The sequence below is a fragment of the Periophthalmus magnuspinnatus genome, chromosome 3 (genome assembly GCF_009829125.3).
Source record: "Periophthalmus magnuspinnatus isolate fPerMag1 chromosome 3, fPerMag1.2.pri, whole genome shotgun sequence".
NCBI classification, from domain to species: domain Eukaryota; kingdom Metazoa; phylum Chordata; class Actinopteri; order Gobiiformes; family Gobiidae; genus Periophthalmus; species Periophthalmus magnuspinnatus.
This window is the reverse complement of record NC_047128.1, coordinates 666,679-685,830: the sequence shown is the minus strand read 5'-3', so window position 1 is coordinate 685,830 and position 19,152 is coordinate 666,679. Positions and strand designations below refer to the sequence as shown.

Genomic DNA, 19,152 nt, shown 5'->3' with positions numbered 1-19,152 from the left:
TTCCTCCTCGGAAGACGTGACAGTGGGATTGAGGAGATCCTCAAAGTATTCCTTCCACCGCCCGACAACATCCCCAGTCGAGGTCAGCAGCTCTCCACCCGCACTGTAAACAGTGTTGGTGAAGCACTGCTTCCCCCTCCTGAGGCGTCGGACGGTTTGCCAGAATCTCTTTGAGGCCGTCCGATAGTCCTCCTCCATGGCCATGGTTTGAGGCTTTGTTAGACTTTAATCTGAGCTTTTTTTTTAACACGGTCTGACCAGAAAGGACTGATTTTTTGCTGATTTGTGCTGTTAAACAAGTCCCTCTCAAGTAACATTACAGTCACAAGCTAGCATTAGCATTAGCATTAGCATTAGCCAACAGTTATTGAGTAAACAGGACGATGAGCTCGGACTGATCACAGGCTCCTGAATATGTGCTTTTTAAATCACTTTTGTATTTTTTCTTGATGATTTTAAACACTTTTTTGCCGTTGTTCGCTAATGTATGTAATGTGTCACCATGGCAACGGCTAAATATTCCGAAATCCTGAATATAAACTAACTCTGGAACACGAGCACGGACTATTTCACGTACATAAAGAGTAGACTCAGGCTGTGTAATATTTGTAGTTGTGTTACGGACGTACCTGAGGCGGGGCAGTCCAGGGTGAGGTTGGCCCCCTGCTGGACACTGACGGTAGCGCCCACGGTGGCTCTGACGCTCCGCCCCAGGACGACGCCGCGGTCCGTGATGTTCCTCCAGGACACAGAGATGGACGGAGGCTCTGGACGGAGACGGAGGAAGCAGATCAACGCATCAGATTTTTATAGTTTATTTTAAAATATTTAAAATGGTTTAGTCCTGGTTTAGTCCTGGTTTAGTCCTGGCTTAGTCCTGGTTCAGTCCTGGTTTAGTCCTGGTTTAGTCCTGGTTTAGTCCTGGTTTAGTCCTGGTTTTGTTGACTTATTTAACTGTTCTTTCTGTCTTACATAATTCCATACATCTTTCTTCATATATTTCACGTCTTGTTTTTGTTTATAAAAGGTAAAAAGTCGTGAACATAAAGAAAAACACACTGATGAGAGGATTTTTCTAAACGTTTGACTTTTAGAGTAAATTCAACCTCAACAGACGAGACCTGAGCAACTAAAAAAACACAACTTTATTTATTCACAGAATCTCATCTGACTCATCATTTTTGCTGTATTTTTATTTATTTTTATACATTTTTTGCTTTAAATTTTAGATTTCAGAGTCCAGAAAAAAAAGTCTATTTACAGTTTTTAAATGTAATTACAAAGGCAAACGATTATTATATTTGTTGTGTTGTCCTCTGTGGTTATAAAAGTTTTTAATCACGTTGCGTTTTTGTATTTCATTTGTCCTGTCAGGGTTTAATGAGACAGAATCAGACGCACAAACTCAACACAACCACACAACAAAGTATAGAACAGGAAAAGTGTGAGACCAGACCGTGTTCCTCAGTAGTAAACACACAGATGTTCCTCACCCGCCGCCCGGAGCAGAGACGTCTCAGAGTCTGACCCGTGGACGTTGCTGCAGATGCATTTGTACTGTCCCTGGTCAGACGCTCGGGGCTGGACGATGCGGAGGACGTCGCTGTCCCACCGAACTCTGGACACACAAAAATATAACGACAAACCCTGAGGAACATCACACGGGCTTCAGTCAACGCAGAGTCTCACAAAGAAATGTCCAAAACATCCAAAAGATCCATCCACAGAGCCAATCCAGAGCGAGGATGTTCAAGGTCACGCCCCTTCCCGCCCACGCCGCTGGTTTATCAAGGAGCGGGCGCTTAGCAACGCTGTCAATCAAACCTGTTGCTAAGGCTAACAGGAGCGACCTCGGGGAAAGAAGGACCTGATTTGTGGAGCAGGTTAATACTACAGACTGTTTATGTAAATGCACAGAGCTAACCCGCTAGCTCCAAACAGGAAGTGATCACGGGCGCACTTCCTGCTCCATAGACTCATTCTGGTCTTAAATGTTTGTATTAACCCGCTTTTTTATTTCACTATTGTGTCTGTAAATCAAGATATGAACATTAATAACAGACAAATCAGACGTTTTATCTCAGACTAAAACCCTCAGAACCTCATTTCTTTTAAGTTATTTTGAGTTTATTTTTTATTTTAATTATTTATTAATTTTGTTATTTTGAATGTATTTATAATGTTTTTGTTATTTTGAGGGGTTTTTGTTTTGTTTTTTTTAAGGTCATTTTGAGATTTTATTTATTTTTTGTTATTTTGAGTTTTGTTTTGTGTTTTTTTTAAAGTTATTTTCAGTTAATTTAATTTGAGTTTGTTTTTTTGTTATTTTGAGTTCATTTGTTCATTTATTTATTTTTGTTATTTTGAGTTTTTTATTTTTATTTATTATTTTATTTATTTATTTATATATTTTATTACTTTGAGTTTGTTTTTTGATAAACAGCGCCCCCTCTGTCCTCTCTCTGTCTCTGCTGCTTCAGACTCATTCTGGTCTTAAATGTTCGTATTAACCCTCTACATGATCCTGGGGTTTTTATTTCACTATTGTGTCTGTAAATCAAGATATGAACATTAATAACAGACAAATCAGACGTTTTATCTCAGACTAAAACCCTCAGAACCTCATTTCTTTTAAGTTATTTTGAGTTTATTTTTTATTTTAATTATTTATTAATTTTGTTATTTTGAATGTATTTATAATGTTTTTGTTATTTTGAGGTGTTTTTTTTTTTTTTTTTTTTAAGGTCATTTTGAGATTTTATTTATTTTTTGTTATTTTGAGTTTTGTTTTGTGTTTTTTTTTTAAGTTATTTTTAAATTTTTTATTTTTGTTATTTTATTTATTTATTTTGTTATTTTGAATGTATTTATAATGTTTTTGTTATTTTGAGGGTTTTTGGGGTTTTTTTTTAAGTCATTTTGAGATCTTTTTTTTGTTATTTTGAGGTGTTTGTTTTATGTTTTTGTTTTTTTTAAAGTCATTTTTAGTTAATTTAATTTGAGTTTGTTTTTTGTTATTTTGAGTTCATTTATTTATTTTTGTTATTTTGAGTTTTTATTTTAATTTTTTAGTTTTTAATTTATTATTTTATTATTTTATTTATTTATTTTTATTACTTTGAGTTTGTTTTTTGATAAACAGCGCCCCCTCTGTCCTCTCTCTGTCTCTGCTGCTTCAGACTCATTCTGGTCTTAAATGTTCGTATTAACCCTCTACATGATCCTGGGGTTTTTATTTCACTATTGTGTCTGTAAATCAAGATCTGAACATTAATAACAGACAAATCAGGTCCTTCTGTCCCCGAGGTCGCTCCTGTTAGCGTTAGCAACAGGTTTGATTGACAGCGTTGCTAAGAGAAGGGGCGTTACCTTCAACATCCTCGCTCTGGATAGAACATTTTAAGACCAAAGTGACGAGTCTGACAGCCGCGTTTATGGAGAGAGGCGATCACTTCCTGTCTGGAGCGCGGCGGCTAGCGGGTTAGCTTCATCCATTTACATACACAGCCTTTGTTCTACGGGCCAGACGCAGACAGAACACTTTATTGCGCCCCCAGATGGTTTGTGAGGATCTTAATTTGCACATGCCGCTTTCCGTACGCTGGAAAACCGTCAGAAACTCCGAAAAGTCAGAGAGTTTTGTCCCGGGAGAGCTCGGGGTGAGTGGCAGCGCCGTGGGCTCCAGCTCCTGATCGTTTCCATATGAACTCCTCCATTTACATTTAAAACCGCCGCTCCGTGAGTGACACCTGCCGAGCCGCGATCTGCATTTTCAAACCAGGGAAAGAGCGCTCGCCCGTCCACCGCTCTCGCCCGTAAAACGAACGCACACGTCCTGCACGACTATGAAGTGTGCGGGTCTGTTTTTACGGCGAGTCGATGGTAAGTGCTTTTTAACGGGACAGGAACTCGATACAACGGCGCGGCGGCTCCGGACACGACGGGCTCTTCAAACGGCTAAAGAGCTGATTTTTACAGAAGCAACACAACGATTTAAAAAAGAAATATCGAATTGTGATTTTTTTTTTCCGACAAACAGTGAGATTACATTTGCATTTTGTGTTTGTGTCCAGAAGAATGAACAGAGAGGTTGAAAGAAATATAAACGAAAACAAGAATCACATTTGGACACAGCTGAACTACAGGGTGAGACGTTTATGTGCAGAATAAGACCCCAGGGAGACACAGGGAGGGCATCTGACACAAAGGGACGTGTTTGTACAGATCTAAACTACAGGGTTAGCGTCTTTTTTTTTGCAGAATAAGAACTAATAAAGTGTCTTGGAAGCGTTTAGGAGTTTGATTTTACACAAAAAGGTGAAAGTGACTGACTGGAAAAGTGTTGGCTAATGCTAATGCTAATGCTAATGCTAATGTACCCTGGTTAAAGTCAGATAATATTTCAGTTGTTTTGAAATAGTTTTGTGTCACGTTTTTATATATAAGCGTTTTTATTATGAAAACCGGACGTTTATTTGTGTTTTTGTAGAAACCGTACACAGTGTGAACACGCGCAGCTAGCTTAACGTCGCTCATTGACGCACAGAGCACAGCCTTTTCTCTCACGTGTCGGTTGAAAAGAAAGAAAAGAGGTGAGCGAATGGTTGAAGAAACGCTTTTAATTTCCTGAATCGCCCGAGTTAACCTTCTTGATCAGGTTTTTTGACTTCACTGCCGACTCTGGACGTATTCTGTGACTTCTATTCCTCGACTTTCTGACTCAAACATTGATTGAAGTTGCGAGAAAACAGAACATTTCCCAAGAGACGCTTTTATTCTTAGTTATTCTGGGCCCGTGTACGTGTGACTGTAAATGCATCGTATACTTCTTTTATATTTTTATATCCAGTGTCCGTTCTTGCTACTTCTCAGCTCCTACGAACCTAGAGGCCGTGACGTGAACGTGCTAATGCTAATGCTAATGCTAACTAGCTTGTGGCTGTAATGTTATTTGAGAGGGACTTGTTGTTTCACCTGTTGTCGTTCAGATAAGTCAGTTCTTTCTGGTCAGACTCAGATTAAAGTCTAACAGAGCCTCAGACAGAGCAGTGCCTCCAGTTAGCGTCACACCCCCCAGGGAATGTTGACATCAGCTGCAAAGGCTCAATAACAACTCCACGCAGACCAGAAACGTTCCACAGTGCAGCTTCCTCCCCGTTTCTCTCCTCATACATAAGTGATTCTCTCCGTCTGCAGCTAATGAGACGAGATTCAGCTCCAGGACTCGACGCCCCAGATTCAGATCATTTTATGCGAGTTCCCAAAAACCTGCAGCCTGTTCACTTTCCCCGCTCCCCTCTCTCGCTGGAGGAAGTGTAATTTGTGTTTCGCTGCGTCATCGCTGAGTTTGCCTGAGGAAGAGGAGCCGACGGGGACGATAAGAGCGGAAAATGTGTGTGTCCGGCTCAGAGACGGTGTAAAGAAGAGACTGAGAGAGACGTCAACACAGCGATCGGTCAAATGAAGCTCATCCAGGCTGGAGACGAGTGACATGTTTGAAATTCTGTATCATAGCAACCAAAGAGCCAATCAGGAGCGAGGATGTTGAAGGCAACGCTGTCAATCAAACCTGTTGCTAACGCTAACAGGAGCGACCTGAGTCTGAAATGAGTCTGAAGCAGCAGGGACAGAGAGAGGAGACAGATTTAAAAAAACAAACTCAAAATAACAAAAAAACACAAAAAAAAACCCTCAAAATAGCAAAAAAAACCAAAAAAAAAACCCTCAAAATAGCAAAACCTCAAAATAACAAATAATAAATAAATAAAATCAAAATAACTAAAAACAACCCTCTCAAAATAACGGAAAAAAACACAAAAAAACTAAAAATAACAAATAATAAATAAATGAACTCAATACAACTCAAAATTACAAATAATAAATAAATAAACATCAAATAACTAAAAACACCCTCTCAAAATAACGGAAAAAAACACAAAAAAACTAAAAATAACAAATAATAAATAAATGAACTCAATACAACTAAAAAAAAAAAAAAAAATTAAAATAACAAAAATCAACACAAAAAACTCAAAATAACTTAAAAAAACTCAAAATAACAAAAAAATAAATAAATGAATTCAAAATAACCTAAAAAAAACAAAACTCGAAATAACAAAACAAAAAAACAAAAAAAAAATCAAAATAACAAACAATAAATAAATGAAATCAAAATAACTAAAAAAAAAAAACCCTCTCAAAATAACGGAAAAACACAAAAAAGAAAAATCAAAATAACAAAAAAATAAATAAATGAATTCAAAATGACCTAAACCCCCCCCCAAAAAAAAACAAAACTCGAAATAACAAAAAATAAAAAATAAAATAAAAAAATGAACTCAAAATAACTTAAAAAATGAGATAAAACATGTGTGATGTGTCTGTTATTAATGTTCATGTCTTGATTTACAGACACAATAGTGAAATAAAAACCCCAGGATCATGTAGAGGGTTAATACGAACATTTAAGACCAGAATGATGATGTCGATGGAGCAGGAAGTGCGCCATGATCACTTCCTGTTTGTCCATTTATTTAACAGTGACACACTAAGATCTGAGCTGTAGACGGTTGAATAAATAGCTTCATTCTGATATTTATTTCATGTTTTTAATGATCCCGTCTCTCTCTGTTTACTTTCACTTTCCCCGTGTCTTGTTTGTCGCTTGTTCGGGATCAGATGTGTGTCATGTCTGCTCGCTCTCGCCCCCTGCTGCTCACAGACGCCTCCTCTTTGATCACCAGCTGAAGGCAGTTTGTCTGAGCGCGTTTCATCTCGTCGCTCTCGTTTTAAATAAATAAATAAATATAAACACGGCGTCTTAGCAGCACCTGCCGTTTGAGCGGAACGAGCAGAACCGCGAGACGCTGCCGTGATGTGGCGGGGGGAAATGGAGCCAAAAGTGCGTCCATGGGCTGTACCTGCTGTTCCGTCGCAGGAGGCTTCCGTCTTTGCTCCACACGACCTTTGGCCTTGGGAGTCCCCGAGCAGGACACAGCAGCGTGAGGGAGCGCGTGGTGTTGGTCAGGAGAGCGTTTTGTCCGATGGAGATGTTTAAGTTCTTCTGTAGAATCCAGGGAACTCTCCGCTGCGGTCGGACTATCAGAGGTTTACCCAGGACCAGCTCCACCGTGGACGACTCCGACCAGTTTGACGAGGACTCTACAGAACAAAAGACAACAAAATACAGAAATCAACCCTGGTTCAGTCCTGGTTTAGTCCTGGTTTAGTCCTGGTTTAGTCGGTTTAGTTGGTTTGTTTTGTTTTGTTTTATTTTATTTTATTTTAGCATTATTTTTTATTTATTTTATTTGATTTTTTATTAGATTTTTTTATTTTATTTTTTATCTTTATTTTATTTCATTTCATTAATTTATTTTTTTTATTTTTTTATTTTTTTTTATTTTAGCATTATTTTTATTTATTTTATTTTTATTTATTGTATTTTTTATCTTTATTTTATTTCATTTCATTAATTAATTTATTTTATTATTTTCTTTTATTTTAGCATTATTTGTATTTATTTTATTTTTTATTTTATTTTTTAATTTTATATTTATATTTATTTTATTTCATTTCATTAATTTATTTATTTTATTTTAATTTTTTAAGTTTTTGTTTTTTGTTTTTATTTTATGTAATTTTAATTCTAATTTATTTATTATATCAGTACAGCCTTTTTGTAATTTCCATTTATTAGAACAGATCTGACTCCGCTCCAAACCCAGCACTGGGAGAAGTACTGCACTTTGTACTGCATTTTGTTACTTAAGTAAAAGTACAGATACTGGAGCGAAAAAATACTCAAGTAAAAGTAAAATCACATGACCAAATCTACTTAAATAAAAGTATTAAAGTATCTGTTTAAAAATGAAAAAGGGTGAAACAGTAAAAGTATATTGTACAGGGATATTTACTCCATGTTTTATCAGTTTCACTTTCGTTTTTGTGGCTCTGAGTCCAAAGCCCCGCCCCCTTCACGGCGCTATCACATCACAATCAGCGTTAATGAAACTACTGCACATCACACCAGGTTTGTGAAGCTGTAGTGTGTTGTTTTGTGTCATGTTTTTGTATATTTATGGAGGATTGTCGTGTGGGAGCGTGGGTGACGTAGGCTTGTGGGCGGAGCCTCGTAAAGGAGGGTTTGAACAGGGCCCCGGGAGAGATCTCTAGATTACTCAAACATGCATGGACGACTCTAAAACCTCTTCACACGTGTTTTTGACGAGGAGCAGAGTTAGAACATGGGAGAAAAATACAAAAAAACAAACAATTTATGTCATTAAGTTGAGTTCAAAGAATTCAGGATGAAAACTGTAGAACCGTTGCCGTAGCGATTAACAATTTAAAAGACAATATTCTATTTTCTGAATGCGGAAAACTCCTCAGAATGTTGCACACGAGAGGAAGCAAAAACCTGTGAATAATTTAAACTGAGCTGGAGTCAGGTCAGAATCCTCCCGTAGTGTTTTATTGATACGTCGCAGCTGATGTCATCAACATTCCTCGGCGGTGTGACGCTAACTGGAGGCACTGCTCTGTCTGAGGCGTTGTTAGACTTTAATCCATCCATCCATCCATTTTCTTCCGCTTATCCGGGGCCGGGTCGCGGGGGCAGCAGTCTAAGCAGGGACTCCCAGACTTCCCTCACCCCGGACATGTCCTCCAGCTCCTCCGGTGGGACCCCAAGGCGTTCCCAGGCCAGCCGAGAGACATAGTCCCTCCAGCGTGTCCTGGGTCTTCCCCGGGGCCTCCTCCCGGTGGGACATGCCCAGAAACACCTCCCTAGGGAGGCGTCCAGGAGGCATCCTGAGCAGATGCCCGAGCCACCTCAGCTGGTTCCTCTCAACGTGTAGGAGCAGCGGCTCTACTCCGAGCTCCTCCCGTGTGACCGAGCTCCTCACCCTATCCCTAAGGGTGCGCCCGGCCACTCTGCGGAGGAAACCCATTTCGGCCGCTTGTATCCGCGATCTTGTCCTTTCGGTCATTACCCAAAGCTCATGACCATAGGTGAGGGTAGGAACGTAGATTGACCGGTAAATCGAGAGCTTCGCCTTCCGGCTCAGCTCCTTCTTTACCACAACGGACCGATACAGCGACCGCATCACTGCAGACGCTGCACCGATCCGCCTGTCAATCTCACGCTCCATCCTTCCCTCACTCGTGAACAAGACCCCGAGATACTTGAACTCCTCCACTTGGGGCAGAGACTCACCACCCACCCGGAGAGAGCAAACCACCTTTTTCCGGTCGAGAACCATGGCCTCGGATTTGGAGGAGCTGATTCTCATCCCAGCCGCTTCACACTCGGCTGCAAACCGCCCCAGTGCTGCAGGTCCTGGCTCGAAGAAGCCATCAGGACAACATCATCTGCAAACAGCAGAGATGAAATCCTGTGGTTCCCAAACCAGGCCCCCTCCGGCCCCTGGCTGCGCCTAGAAATTCTGTCCATAAATATAATGAACAGAACCGGTGACAAAGGGCAGCCCTGGCGGAGTCCAACATGCACTGGGAACAGGTCTGACTTACTGCCGGCAATGCGAACACAGCTCCTGCTCCGGTCATACAGGGACCGGACAGCCCTTAGCAAAGAGCCCCGGACCCCATACTCCCAGAGCACCCCCCAAAGGACACCACGAGGGACACGGTCGAATGCCTTCTCCAGATCCACAAAACACATGTGGACTGGTTGGGCATACTCCCATGAACCCTCGAGGACCCGATGGAGAGTATAGAGCTGGTCCAGTGTTCCACGACCAGGACGAAAACCACACTGCTCCTCCTGAATCCGAGGTTCGACCATCGGTCGGATTCTCCTCTCCAGCACCCTGGAATAGACCTTACCGGGAAGGCTGAGGAGTGTGATTCCCCTGTAATTGGAACACACCCTCCGGTCCCCCTTCTTATACAGAGGGACCACCACCCCGGTCTGCCATTCCACAGGTACTGTCCCCGACCGCCACGCGATGTTGCAGAGACGTGTCAGCCAAGACAGTCCCACAACATCCAGAGACTTGAGGTACTCAGGACGGATCTCATCCACCCCCGGAGCCTTGCCACCGAGGAGCTTGCCAACCACCTCAGTGACTTCAGCCAGGGTGATGGACGAGTCCGCCTCTGGGTCCCCAGTCTCTGCTTCCTCCTCTGAAGACGTGACAGTGGGATTGAGGAGATCCTCAAAGTATTCCTTCCACCGCCCGACAACATCCCCAGTCGAGGTCAGCAGCTCTCCACCCGCACTGTAAACAGTGTTGGTGAAGCACTGCTTCCCCCTCCTGAGGCGTCGGACGGTTTGCCAGAATCTCTTTGAGGCCGTCCGATAGTCCTCCTCCATGGCCTCCCCGAACTCCTCCCAACCCCGAGTTTTTGCCTCTGTGACTGCCCGAGCCGCGGCACGCTTGGCCCGCCGGTACTCATCAGCTGCCTCAGGAGTCCCACGAGCCAACAAGGCTCGATAGGACTCCTTCTTCAGCTTGACGGCATCCCTTACTTCCGGTGTCCACCACCGGGTTCGGGGATTGCCGCCGCGACAAGCACCACAGACCTTACGACCACAGCTACGAGCAGCCGCATCAACAATAGAGGTGGAGAACATGGCCCACTTGGAGTCCATGTCTCCAACCTCCCCCGGGATCAGGGAGAAGCTCTCCCGGAGGTGGGAGTTGAAGACCCCCCTGACAGAGGGCTCCGCCAGACGTTCCCAGCAGACCCTCACAATACGCTTGGGCCTGCCAGGTCTGTCCGGCTTCCTCCTCCGCCAGCGGATCCAACTCACCACCAGGTGGTGATCAGTTGACAGCTCAGCCCCTCTCTTCACCCGAGTGTCCAAGACACGCGGTCGGAGGTCAGATGACACGACAACAAAGTCGATCATCGACCTCTGACCTAGAGTGTCCTGGTGCCATGTGCACCGATGGACACCCTTGTGCTCGAACATGGTGTTTGTTATGGACAAGCTGTGACTAGCACAGAAGTCCAATAACAAAACACCGCTCGGGTTCAGATCGGGGAGGCCGTTCCTCCCAATCACGCCCCTCCAAGTGTCACTGTCATTACCCACATGGGCGTTGAAGTCCCCCAGGAGAACAACGGAGTCCCCGGTTGGTGCACTGTCTAGTACCCCTCCCAGGGACTCCAAGAAGGCCGGGTACTCTGCACTGCTGTTTGGCCCGTAGGCCGACACAACAGTGAGAGACCTGTCCCCGACCCGAAGGCGCAGGGACGCGACCCTCTCGTTCACCGGAGTGAACCCCAACACGCAGCGGCTGAGCTGTGGGGCAATGAGCAAGCCCACACCAGCTCGCCGCCGCTCCCCGCGGGCAACGCCAGAGAAATGGAGAGTCCAACCCCTCTCAAGAAGTTGGGTTCCAGAGCCCAAGCTGTGCGTGGAGGTGAGGCCGACTATATCTAGCCGGTAACGCTCAACCTCCCGCACAAGCTCAGGCTCCTTCCCCCCCAGCGAGGTGACATTCCATGTCCCCAGAGCTAGTCTCCATGTCCGGAGATCCGGTCGTCGAGGTCCCCGCCTTCGACTGCTACCCGGATCTCTCCGCACCCGCCCCTCATGGCTCCTCCCGCAGGTGGTGGGTCCACGGGAGGACGGCCCCACGTCGTTTCTTCGGGCTGGGCCCGACCGGGCCCCGTGGGGAAAGGCCCGGCCACCAGGCGCTCGCTGCCGAGCACCCACCCCAGGCCTGGCTCCAGGGTGGGGCCCCGGTAACGCCAGTCCGGGCGACGTAACCGGCCTTGATCTTTTACTTTCCATGCTGGGCTTCTGAACCGCTCTTAGTCAGACCCGTCTCCCAGGACCTGTTTGCCATGGGTGACCCTACCAGGGGCATGAAGCCCCCGACAACATAGCTCCCAGGATCATTCGGGTGCTCAAACCCCTCCACCACGTTAAGGTGGCGGTTCGGGGGAGGGGTAGACTTTAATCTGAGCTTTTTTTTTTAACACAGTCTGACCAGAAAGGACTGATTTTTTGCTGATTTGTGCTGTTAAACAAGTCCCTCTCAAGTAACATTACAGTCACAAGCTAGCATTAGCATTAGCATTAGCATTAGCCAACAGTTATTGAGTAATTTTTCTGCGTAAAATCAAACTCATAAACAGGACGATGAGCTCGGACTGATCACAGGCTCCTGAATATGTGTATTTTAAATCACTTTTGTATTTTTTCTTGATGATTTTAAACACTTTTTTGCCGTTGTTCGCTAATGTATGTAATGTGTCACCATGGCAACGGCTAAATATTCCGAAATCCTGAATATAAACTAACTCTGGAACGCGAGCACGGACTATTTCACGTACATAAAGAGTAGACTCAGGCTGTGTAATATTTGTAGTTGTGTTATGGACGTACCTGAGGCGGGGCAGTCCAGGGTGAGGTTGGCCCCCTGATGGACACTGACGGTAGCGCCCACGGTGGCTCTGACGCTCCGCCCCAGGACGACTTCGCGGCACGTGATGTTCCTCAAGGACACAGAGATGGACGGAGGCTCTGGACGGAGACGGAGGAAGCATCAGATTTTATAGTTTATTTTAAAATATTCAACATTTAATTCAGGTTCAAGACGAACAAAATGAGACTGATAATAACTCTGAACTTGTTTTAGATTTTGTGATATCTCCTTGACCCTTTGACCCTTTGACCCTTTGACCCTGTTTGCGCTCGTGTCTCGTCCCTGAGGCTGAAGTGAAACCATCAGAGACGTGAAGCCGAGAGAAGGACGAGGGTTTGAGCTGCACAAAGAGACGACACCGACGACCTGAACGTGAAATAAAACACACTGAGTCCAGTTATTTCACTTTTTTCATTTCTACATAAGTCCAGGTTTAGTCCTGCTTTAGTCCTGGTTTAGTCCTGGTTTAGGTAATAGCTGAAAGAACAAGATGGTTGAAAAAAGCATGGAGGAGCAGCAGCTCTACTCCGAGCTCCTCCCATGTGACTGAGCTCCTCCCCCTCTCTCTAAAGGAGCGCCCCCTGTGGAGGAAACTCATTAAACCTTTTGTCTCCGCCATCTCGTCCTTTCGGTCGAAATATCCAGACGTACAAAAACATTTACCATCTGCAGTTCTCCTCCAGACCAGAGAGGGCGGCGTGTCCGTGAGCATTGAGGCGATGAGTTTAGCCGCTTCGTCCGCCGCGCGCTCAGTCCTCAGCTTGTTGGCGTCGGCGTGCAGCGTGATTTTGATCAGTCTGTCCTTCACCTGCGGCTGCAGTGACACGTCCTGGACTCCAGGGGGCAGCAGCACCACGGGGACACTGACCCAGGACCAGTGTGTCCAGTGTGTGCGGCAGCTCAGCCGGAAGTCGTCCCAACTCGGAGACGGGGGCCGCGGAGACGGAGACGGAGCTGCGGACGGATGGGACGGGTTATGACATCACAACATTAACTCCGCCCTGTTGAGCTTGTGTCTCTATGGTTCTCATCTCTGTGGATCATTATAATTTACACATTTAAATATATTCATCTGAAAACACTAGAAAACTGCAGTAGTATTAGGTAGTAGTAGTAAAAAGTAGTAAGTGGTAATAGTAACAGTAGCAGTAGAAGTAGTGGTAATAGTTAGTAGTAGTAAGCAGTAAGTAGTAGTAAGAAGTAGTAAGTAGTAATAGTAAAAAGTAGTAGTAATAGTAGTAGTAGTAGTAAGTAGTAAGTAGTAGTAGTAGTAGTAGTTGTAGTAGTAGTAGTAAGTAAAAGTAGTAAGTAGTAGTGGTAGTAGTAGTTGTAATAAGTAGTAGTAGTAGTAGTTGTAATAAGTAGTAGTTGTAATTAGTAGTAGTAGTAGTAGTTGTAATAAGTAGTAGTTGTAGTAAGTAGTGGTTGTAATAAGTAGTAGCAGTAGTAGTAGCAATAGTAGTAGTAGTAGTAGACTAGTACTAGTCTTTCATATGAATTATTATAAATTTGTATAAAGGCGATTATCACAGTAATATTACACAATACTACATAATACTACACAATACTACACATACTTTTTCCCGTGTGTATTCTCCATTGGACATGACCAAACTGCAGTGTGACATCACTGACCTTTCACACGTGTCCTGCTGTCTGGACCAATCAGCTGCAGAGTAAAGATCTCGGAGGCGGGGCCTGCCTCACACCTGTACACGCCCACGTGCTCGGGGCCCAGGTGTTGGATCTTCAGCGCTCCAGACCTGTTGATCCACACAGAGCCGTTAATCCTGGTCCTGTCTTTGTACCAGACGACGGACGCTTTGGGGAACTTCTTCACGGGACAGCGGACGATCAGAGAAGTGCGGGGCAGGAGGTAAGAGTGCCCCCCGATGGTGAGCTGGAGGCGCCGCACGTGTCGGGTTTGGACGTACACGGCGTGACGGGACTGTATGAACGGGCAACGCTTCACCTGAGAATGCGGCGGGTACGAGAGCTGCATCACCTTCTTTGGCTCTGTTTAAAAAAGACAAACACACAAACCTGCACATTTAGGCTGAGCTCTTCTCTCAAACTGAAAACACTCTGTTCCACCTTGTGATGTCATCATGTGGTGATACAGGAAGTGCTCCACTGTGTTTTTAAACTCCACACACCTTCATTTATAGAATCATTTGGATCATTTCAGTCCTGGAGTTGTCTCTTATCTCGACTCAACTAAAGGTAAAAGGAGGAGGAGTTAACTTGAAAACTCCCACCTGATGACATCACAAAGTGGAACGCCGCATTTTGATCTTTGTAGATGTTACACACTAATAATAAAGTGTGATTCAAACATGTGTGAATGGAACAAAACACAACTCCAGGTCTGTTTGTGATGCTCTGACACTGTTCTAACGTGGATTAAAGATACAAGACTCCATTTTGTTCGTTTTGTTCTTTTAATTACATTTTTTAAAGTCAGATTCTTCAAACTCCACCGGAAAACTCCTTCAGATAAATTCTCTTTCCCATTAATAATCGTTCATATCTCTCAGCGCTTCCTCCTGCGTCGACCCGGAGCAGAGCCTACACACACACACCGCGCTCATTAGCATTACATTAGCGTAGCAGTACATTAGCGTAGCATCACGTTAGCCGCCGCGGTGCTCTCCCCTTTCACTCGGCGCTCACAGGAGGCCGCTCTGAACGCGAGATAAGACCCGCTGCCTTTCCAAAGTTCAAGCCGTAATCCCCGGACCATTTACGTTCAAAGTGGGAACGGGATCTGCTGATGAGGAGATACGCCGCGCCTCAAGGCATTCTGGGTAATTTGGGCCGTGATGTATACAAATATGGCAGTTCAAAAGACGCTAATCTGTCAGTTCAACATATGCGGCAGAAACAAAACGGCTGAGTTAACGTTTAAAGGAGCGACCGGGGGTGACACACAGGATCTGGAGGTTGGGGAGTTCAAATCCCACTCTGTGCTGTTACTGTACCTTTGAGCAAGACACGTCACCCATCTGGTCTGTGTGAGTGTCATGCGTGTGACTTAACCCGGGTTTGGACCTGGTTTAGTCAGTGTTTCTTTATAAAATACCTTAAGTCCATCTGTTTTTTGTTTTTTGTTTGTTTGTTTTTTTGTTTTGTTTTGTTTTATTTTATTTTATTTTAGTATTATTTTTTATTTATTTGATTTGATTTTTATTAGATTTTTTATTTTATTTTTTATCTTTATTTTATTTCATTTCATTAATTATTTATTTATTTTTTATTTTTTTTATTTTAGCATTATTTTTATTTATTTTATTTTTATTTATTTTATTTTTTATCTTTATTTTATTTCATTTCATTAATTAATTTATTTAATTTTTTTATTTTATTTTAGCATTATTTTAATTAGTTTTTTAAATTTATTTTTATATTTATTTTATTTCATTTCATTAATTAATTTATTTTATTTTAATTTTTAAATTTTTTCTTTTTTGTTTTTATTTTATGTAATTTTAATTCTAATTTATTTATTATATCAGTACAGCCTTTTTGTAATTTCCATTTATTAGAACAGATCTGACTCCGCTCCAAACCCAGCACTGGAAGAAGTACTGCATTTTGTACTGCATTTTGTTACTTAAGTAAAAGTACAGATACTGGAGCGAAAAAATACTCAAGTAAAACTAAAAGTAAAATCACATGACCAAATCTACTTAAATAAAAGTATTAAAGTATCTGTTTAAAAATGAAACAGGGTGAAACAGTAAAAGTATATTGTACAGGGGTATTTACTCCATGTTTTATCAGTTTCACTTTCGTTTTTGTGGCTCTGAGTCCAAAGCCCCGCCCCCTTCACGGCGCTATCACATCACAATCAGCGTTAATGAAACTACTGCACATCACACCAGGTTTGTGAAGCTGTAGTGTGTTGTTTTGTGTCATGTTTTTGTATATTTATGGAGGATTGTCGTGTGGGAGCGTGGGTGATGTAGGCTTGTGGGCGGAGCCTCGTACAGGAGGGTTTGAACAGGGCCTGGGGGAGATCTCTAGATTACTCAAACCTCTTCACACATGTCTTTAATGAGGGACAGTGTCAGAACATGCGTCTTTAAATCCGTGTTTTCCTCTTTCTCGTCTTATTTCTGTCCCGTTAACTTTCCTCGCGCGGAGTCACTGAGCTCTCCCGCCGCAGACGCCATCGTGACGCAAGAAAACGCTTCGCCAAGGAAAGAAATACAGAAGTTTGAATCGGCGTCAGCGACACAACAGAACGACTCAAAGAAAAAGAAAAATAAGCATTTGTCAGAGACGCGAGGTTCCATTAAACTAAAGCCTCTTTTGTAGTCCTTGAGCGCGACGGCGAGCTCGGGCGGCGTGCGCGGCTGCTCGTTGAGATAAATGGCAGAAAAGCCCCCAAAGCGGCGTTACCATTAGGAGTTTTGTGTTTCCCTGAGCTTCTGTAATGAATCAGCAGGATTGAGTTTGAAAAGAAACAAGACGAAAAGGACTTAAAACGCCAGGATTAGCCACGAACAAGACGTGTCCACAGATTAAACGAGGAAAAAACACAAAAGGTACAACATGTCGGTCTAAAGAGTCTGCGGACGCCACGCTCCAACTTCAGGAGGGTTTGAATATGCTAACATGAGGGACTATTGTGTCTGTCAGCGCCTTTCACTGGATTTATGAAACGTTTTTAAAGAAATATGATACGGACAAGACAAGATCATGATGGTCTATGGATAAAAGCTGAACGATACAGAGGAGGAGAGGAGGAGAGAGAGGAGGAGAGAGGGAGGGAGGAGAGAGGAAGAGAGAAAGAAGAGAGGAGGAGACAAAAAGAGGAGACGAGCAGCGAGAAAGAGGAGAGGAGGAGAGAGAAGAGGGAGGAGAGAGGGAGGGAGGGAGGAGAGAGGAGGAGACAAAAAGAGGAGATGAGCAGCGAGAAAGAGGACAGGGGGAGAGAGGAGAGCGGAAGAGGAGAGGATGAGACAAAGAGAGGCGAGGAGGAGAGAGACAGAGGCTAGGAAGAGAGAGGGAGGGAGAAGAGGAGAGAGAAGGAGACGAGGAGAGGAGGAAAGAGGAGGAGAGAGGAGAGAGAGGGAGGAGGAGAGAGCAAGAGGAAAGGAGACGACAAAGAGACAAGAAGAGCATTGAGAAAGAGGACAGGAGGAGGGAGGGAGAGGAGGAGTGAGAAAGAGGAGAGGAGGAGAGAGGAGAGAGGGGGAGGAGAGAGGAAGAGGAGTGGAGAAGAAAGGAGGGGACAAAGTGAGGAGAGAAAGAAACAGGCAGTAAAGGAAGGAGAGAAGGAGAAGAGGATGAGAAAGAGAGAGGAAGAGGAGGAGAAAGGGACTGACGAAGGAGGAGAGAGGGAGTAAGAGAGAGAGGGAGGGACAGAGAGGAGATGAGGAGAGAGGGAGAAGAGAAGAAGAGGCTAAGAGAGGAGAGGAGCAGCGAAAAAGAGCAGAGGAGGAGCAGAGGAGGAGCAGATCTCTGACTCCAGATCTCCTGATCGTCTCGTCTAAAAACTGTGTCTAGAACAAATGGAACAAAAACTTCACAAAAATGGAATCGATCTGAAGGAAAAAACCACAGCAGAACTTTAATAATGAGACACAAACATTTACACACATGACCCTGGATTTAGATTTAAATGTTTAAATGTTTAAATGGAGCTGTGCAGGTTTGGTTCAGTCGAGATAAGAGACAACTCCAGGGTCTGAAATGATCCAAATGATTCTATAAATGAAGGTGTGTGGAGTTTAAAAACACAGTGGAGCACTTCCTGTATCACCACATGATGACATCACAAGGTGGAACAGAGTGTTTTCAGTTTGAGAGAAGAACATTTCACATTTGAATGTCGTGTTCTTACTTGGACAGGGCATCATGCGACAGGCCCGTATGAGCGGAGGAGAGGACAGTCCACTGCACTTGTCCCAGGACAGAGACAGGACCTGAGCCGAGGACGAGAGCTGAAGACACTGAGGCTCTCTGCGCTGGACGCCCAGACCGCACGACACGGAGCACTGACCACGACAAACAACACAATAAACAACAGAATAAAGAACACAACAAACAACACAACAAACACAACAAACAACAAAATAAACAACAGAATAAAAACTGACTGAAAAACAAACAGCTAAATAAATATAATAACTGCACCAACTTCAGTGGATAAAAAGCACAGAAAAAGTGAAATATTTCTGGATTTTTTGTGTCAACCTGGAGATGAACCACAGACTGAGTGAAGACGTGAGTGAGACGTCACAGCTTCAGCTCAAATGAAGCTCATCGAGGCTGGAGCGGATGTAGCGGCTCTGGAGCACGTTTACAATGTTCTGACCAAATCAGACTGATCAAATAGATAAACTCAGTGCCTGTGTGAAGGACATCAAAACCTGGATGACCTTGAATTACCTGCTCTTAAATCCTGAAAAAACAGAGGTCATTGTCGTTGGTCCCAAAGGTCAAAGAGATTCTCTGTCAGACCAGATAATCTCACTCGACAATGTGAATATAGCTTCTAGCCCTACTGTAAAAAATCTTGGAGTCCTATTTGATCAAAATCTCTCATTCACAGCCCATATAAACCTAGCTTGTAAAACCGCATACTTTCACCTGCGAAATATAACTAAAATTAGAAATATTTTACCTAAAAACGATGCTGAAAAACTCATCCATGCATTTGTTACTTCCAGACTTGATTACTGTAATTCTCTGCTCGCCGCCTGCCCCAAAAGTACTATAAAGTACTATAAAGTACTAT

General features: G+C 43.6%; 1 protein-coding gene across 1 annotated transcript in view; it reads right to left on the bottom strand.

Annotated features, from left to right (window-relative positions):
- The window catches only part of adamtsl3 (ADAMTS-like 3), a 185,272-nt gene that overhangs the window by 14,124 nt on the left and 151,996 nt on the right, over nucleotides 1-19,152 (bottom strand). The window contains exons 19-25 of the mRNA XM_055232542.1: nucleotides 18,256-18,409; nucleotides 14,040-14,420; nucleotides 13,068-13,358; nucleotides 12,365-12,502; nucleotides 6,921-7,161; nucleotides 1,494-1,618; nucleotides 630-767 (exon numbers count right to left, since the gene is read on the bottom strand). Coding sequence (XP_055088517.1) covers nucleotides 630-767; nucleotides 1,494-1,618; nucleotides 6,921-7,161; nucleotides 12,365-12,502; nucleotides 13,068-13,358; nucleotides 14,040-14,420; nucleotides 18,256-18,409 — 1,468 coding nt within the window. The remainder of the gene's footprint in view (nucleotides 1-629; nucleotides 768-1,493; nucleotides 1,619-6,920; nucleotides 7,162-12,364; nucleotides 12,503-13,067; nucleotides 13,359-14,039; nucleotides 14,421-18,255; nucleotides 18,410-19,152) is intronic.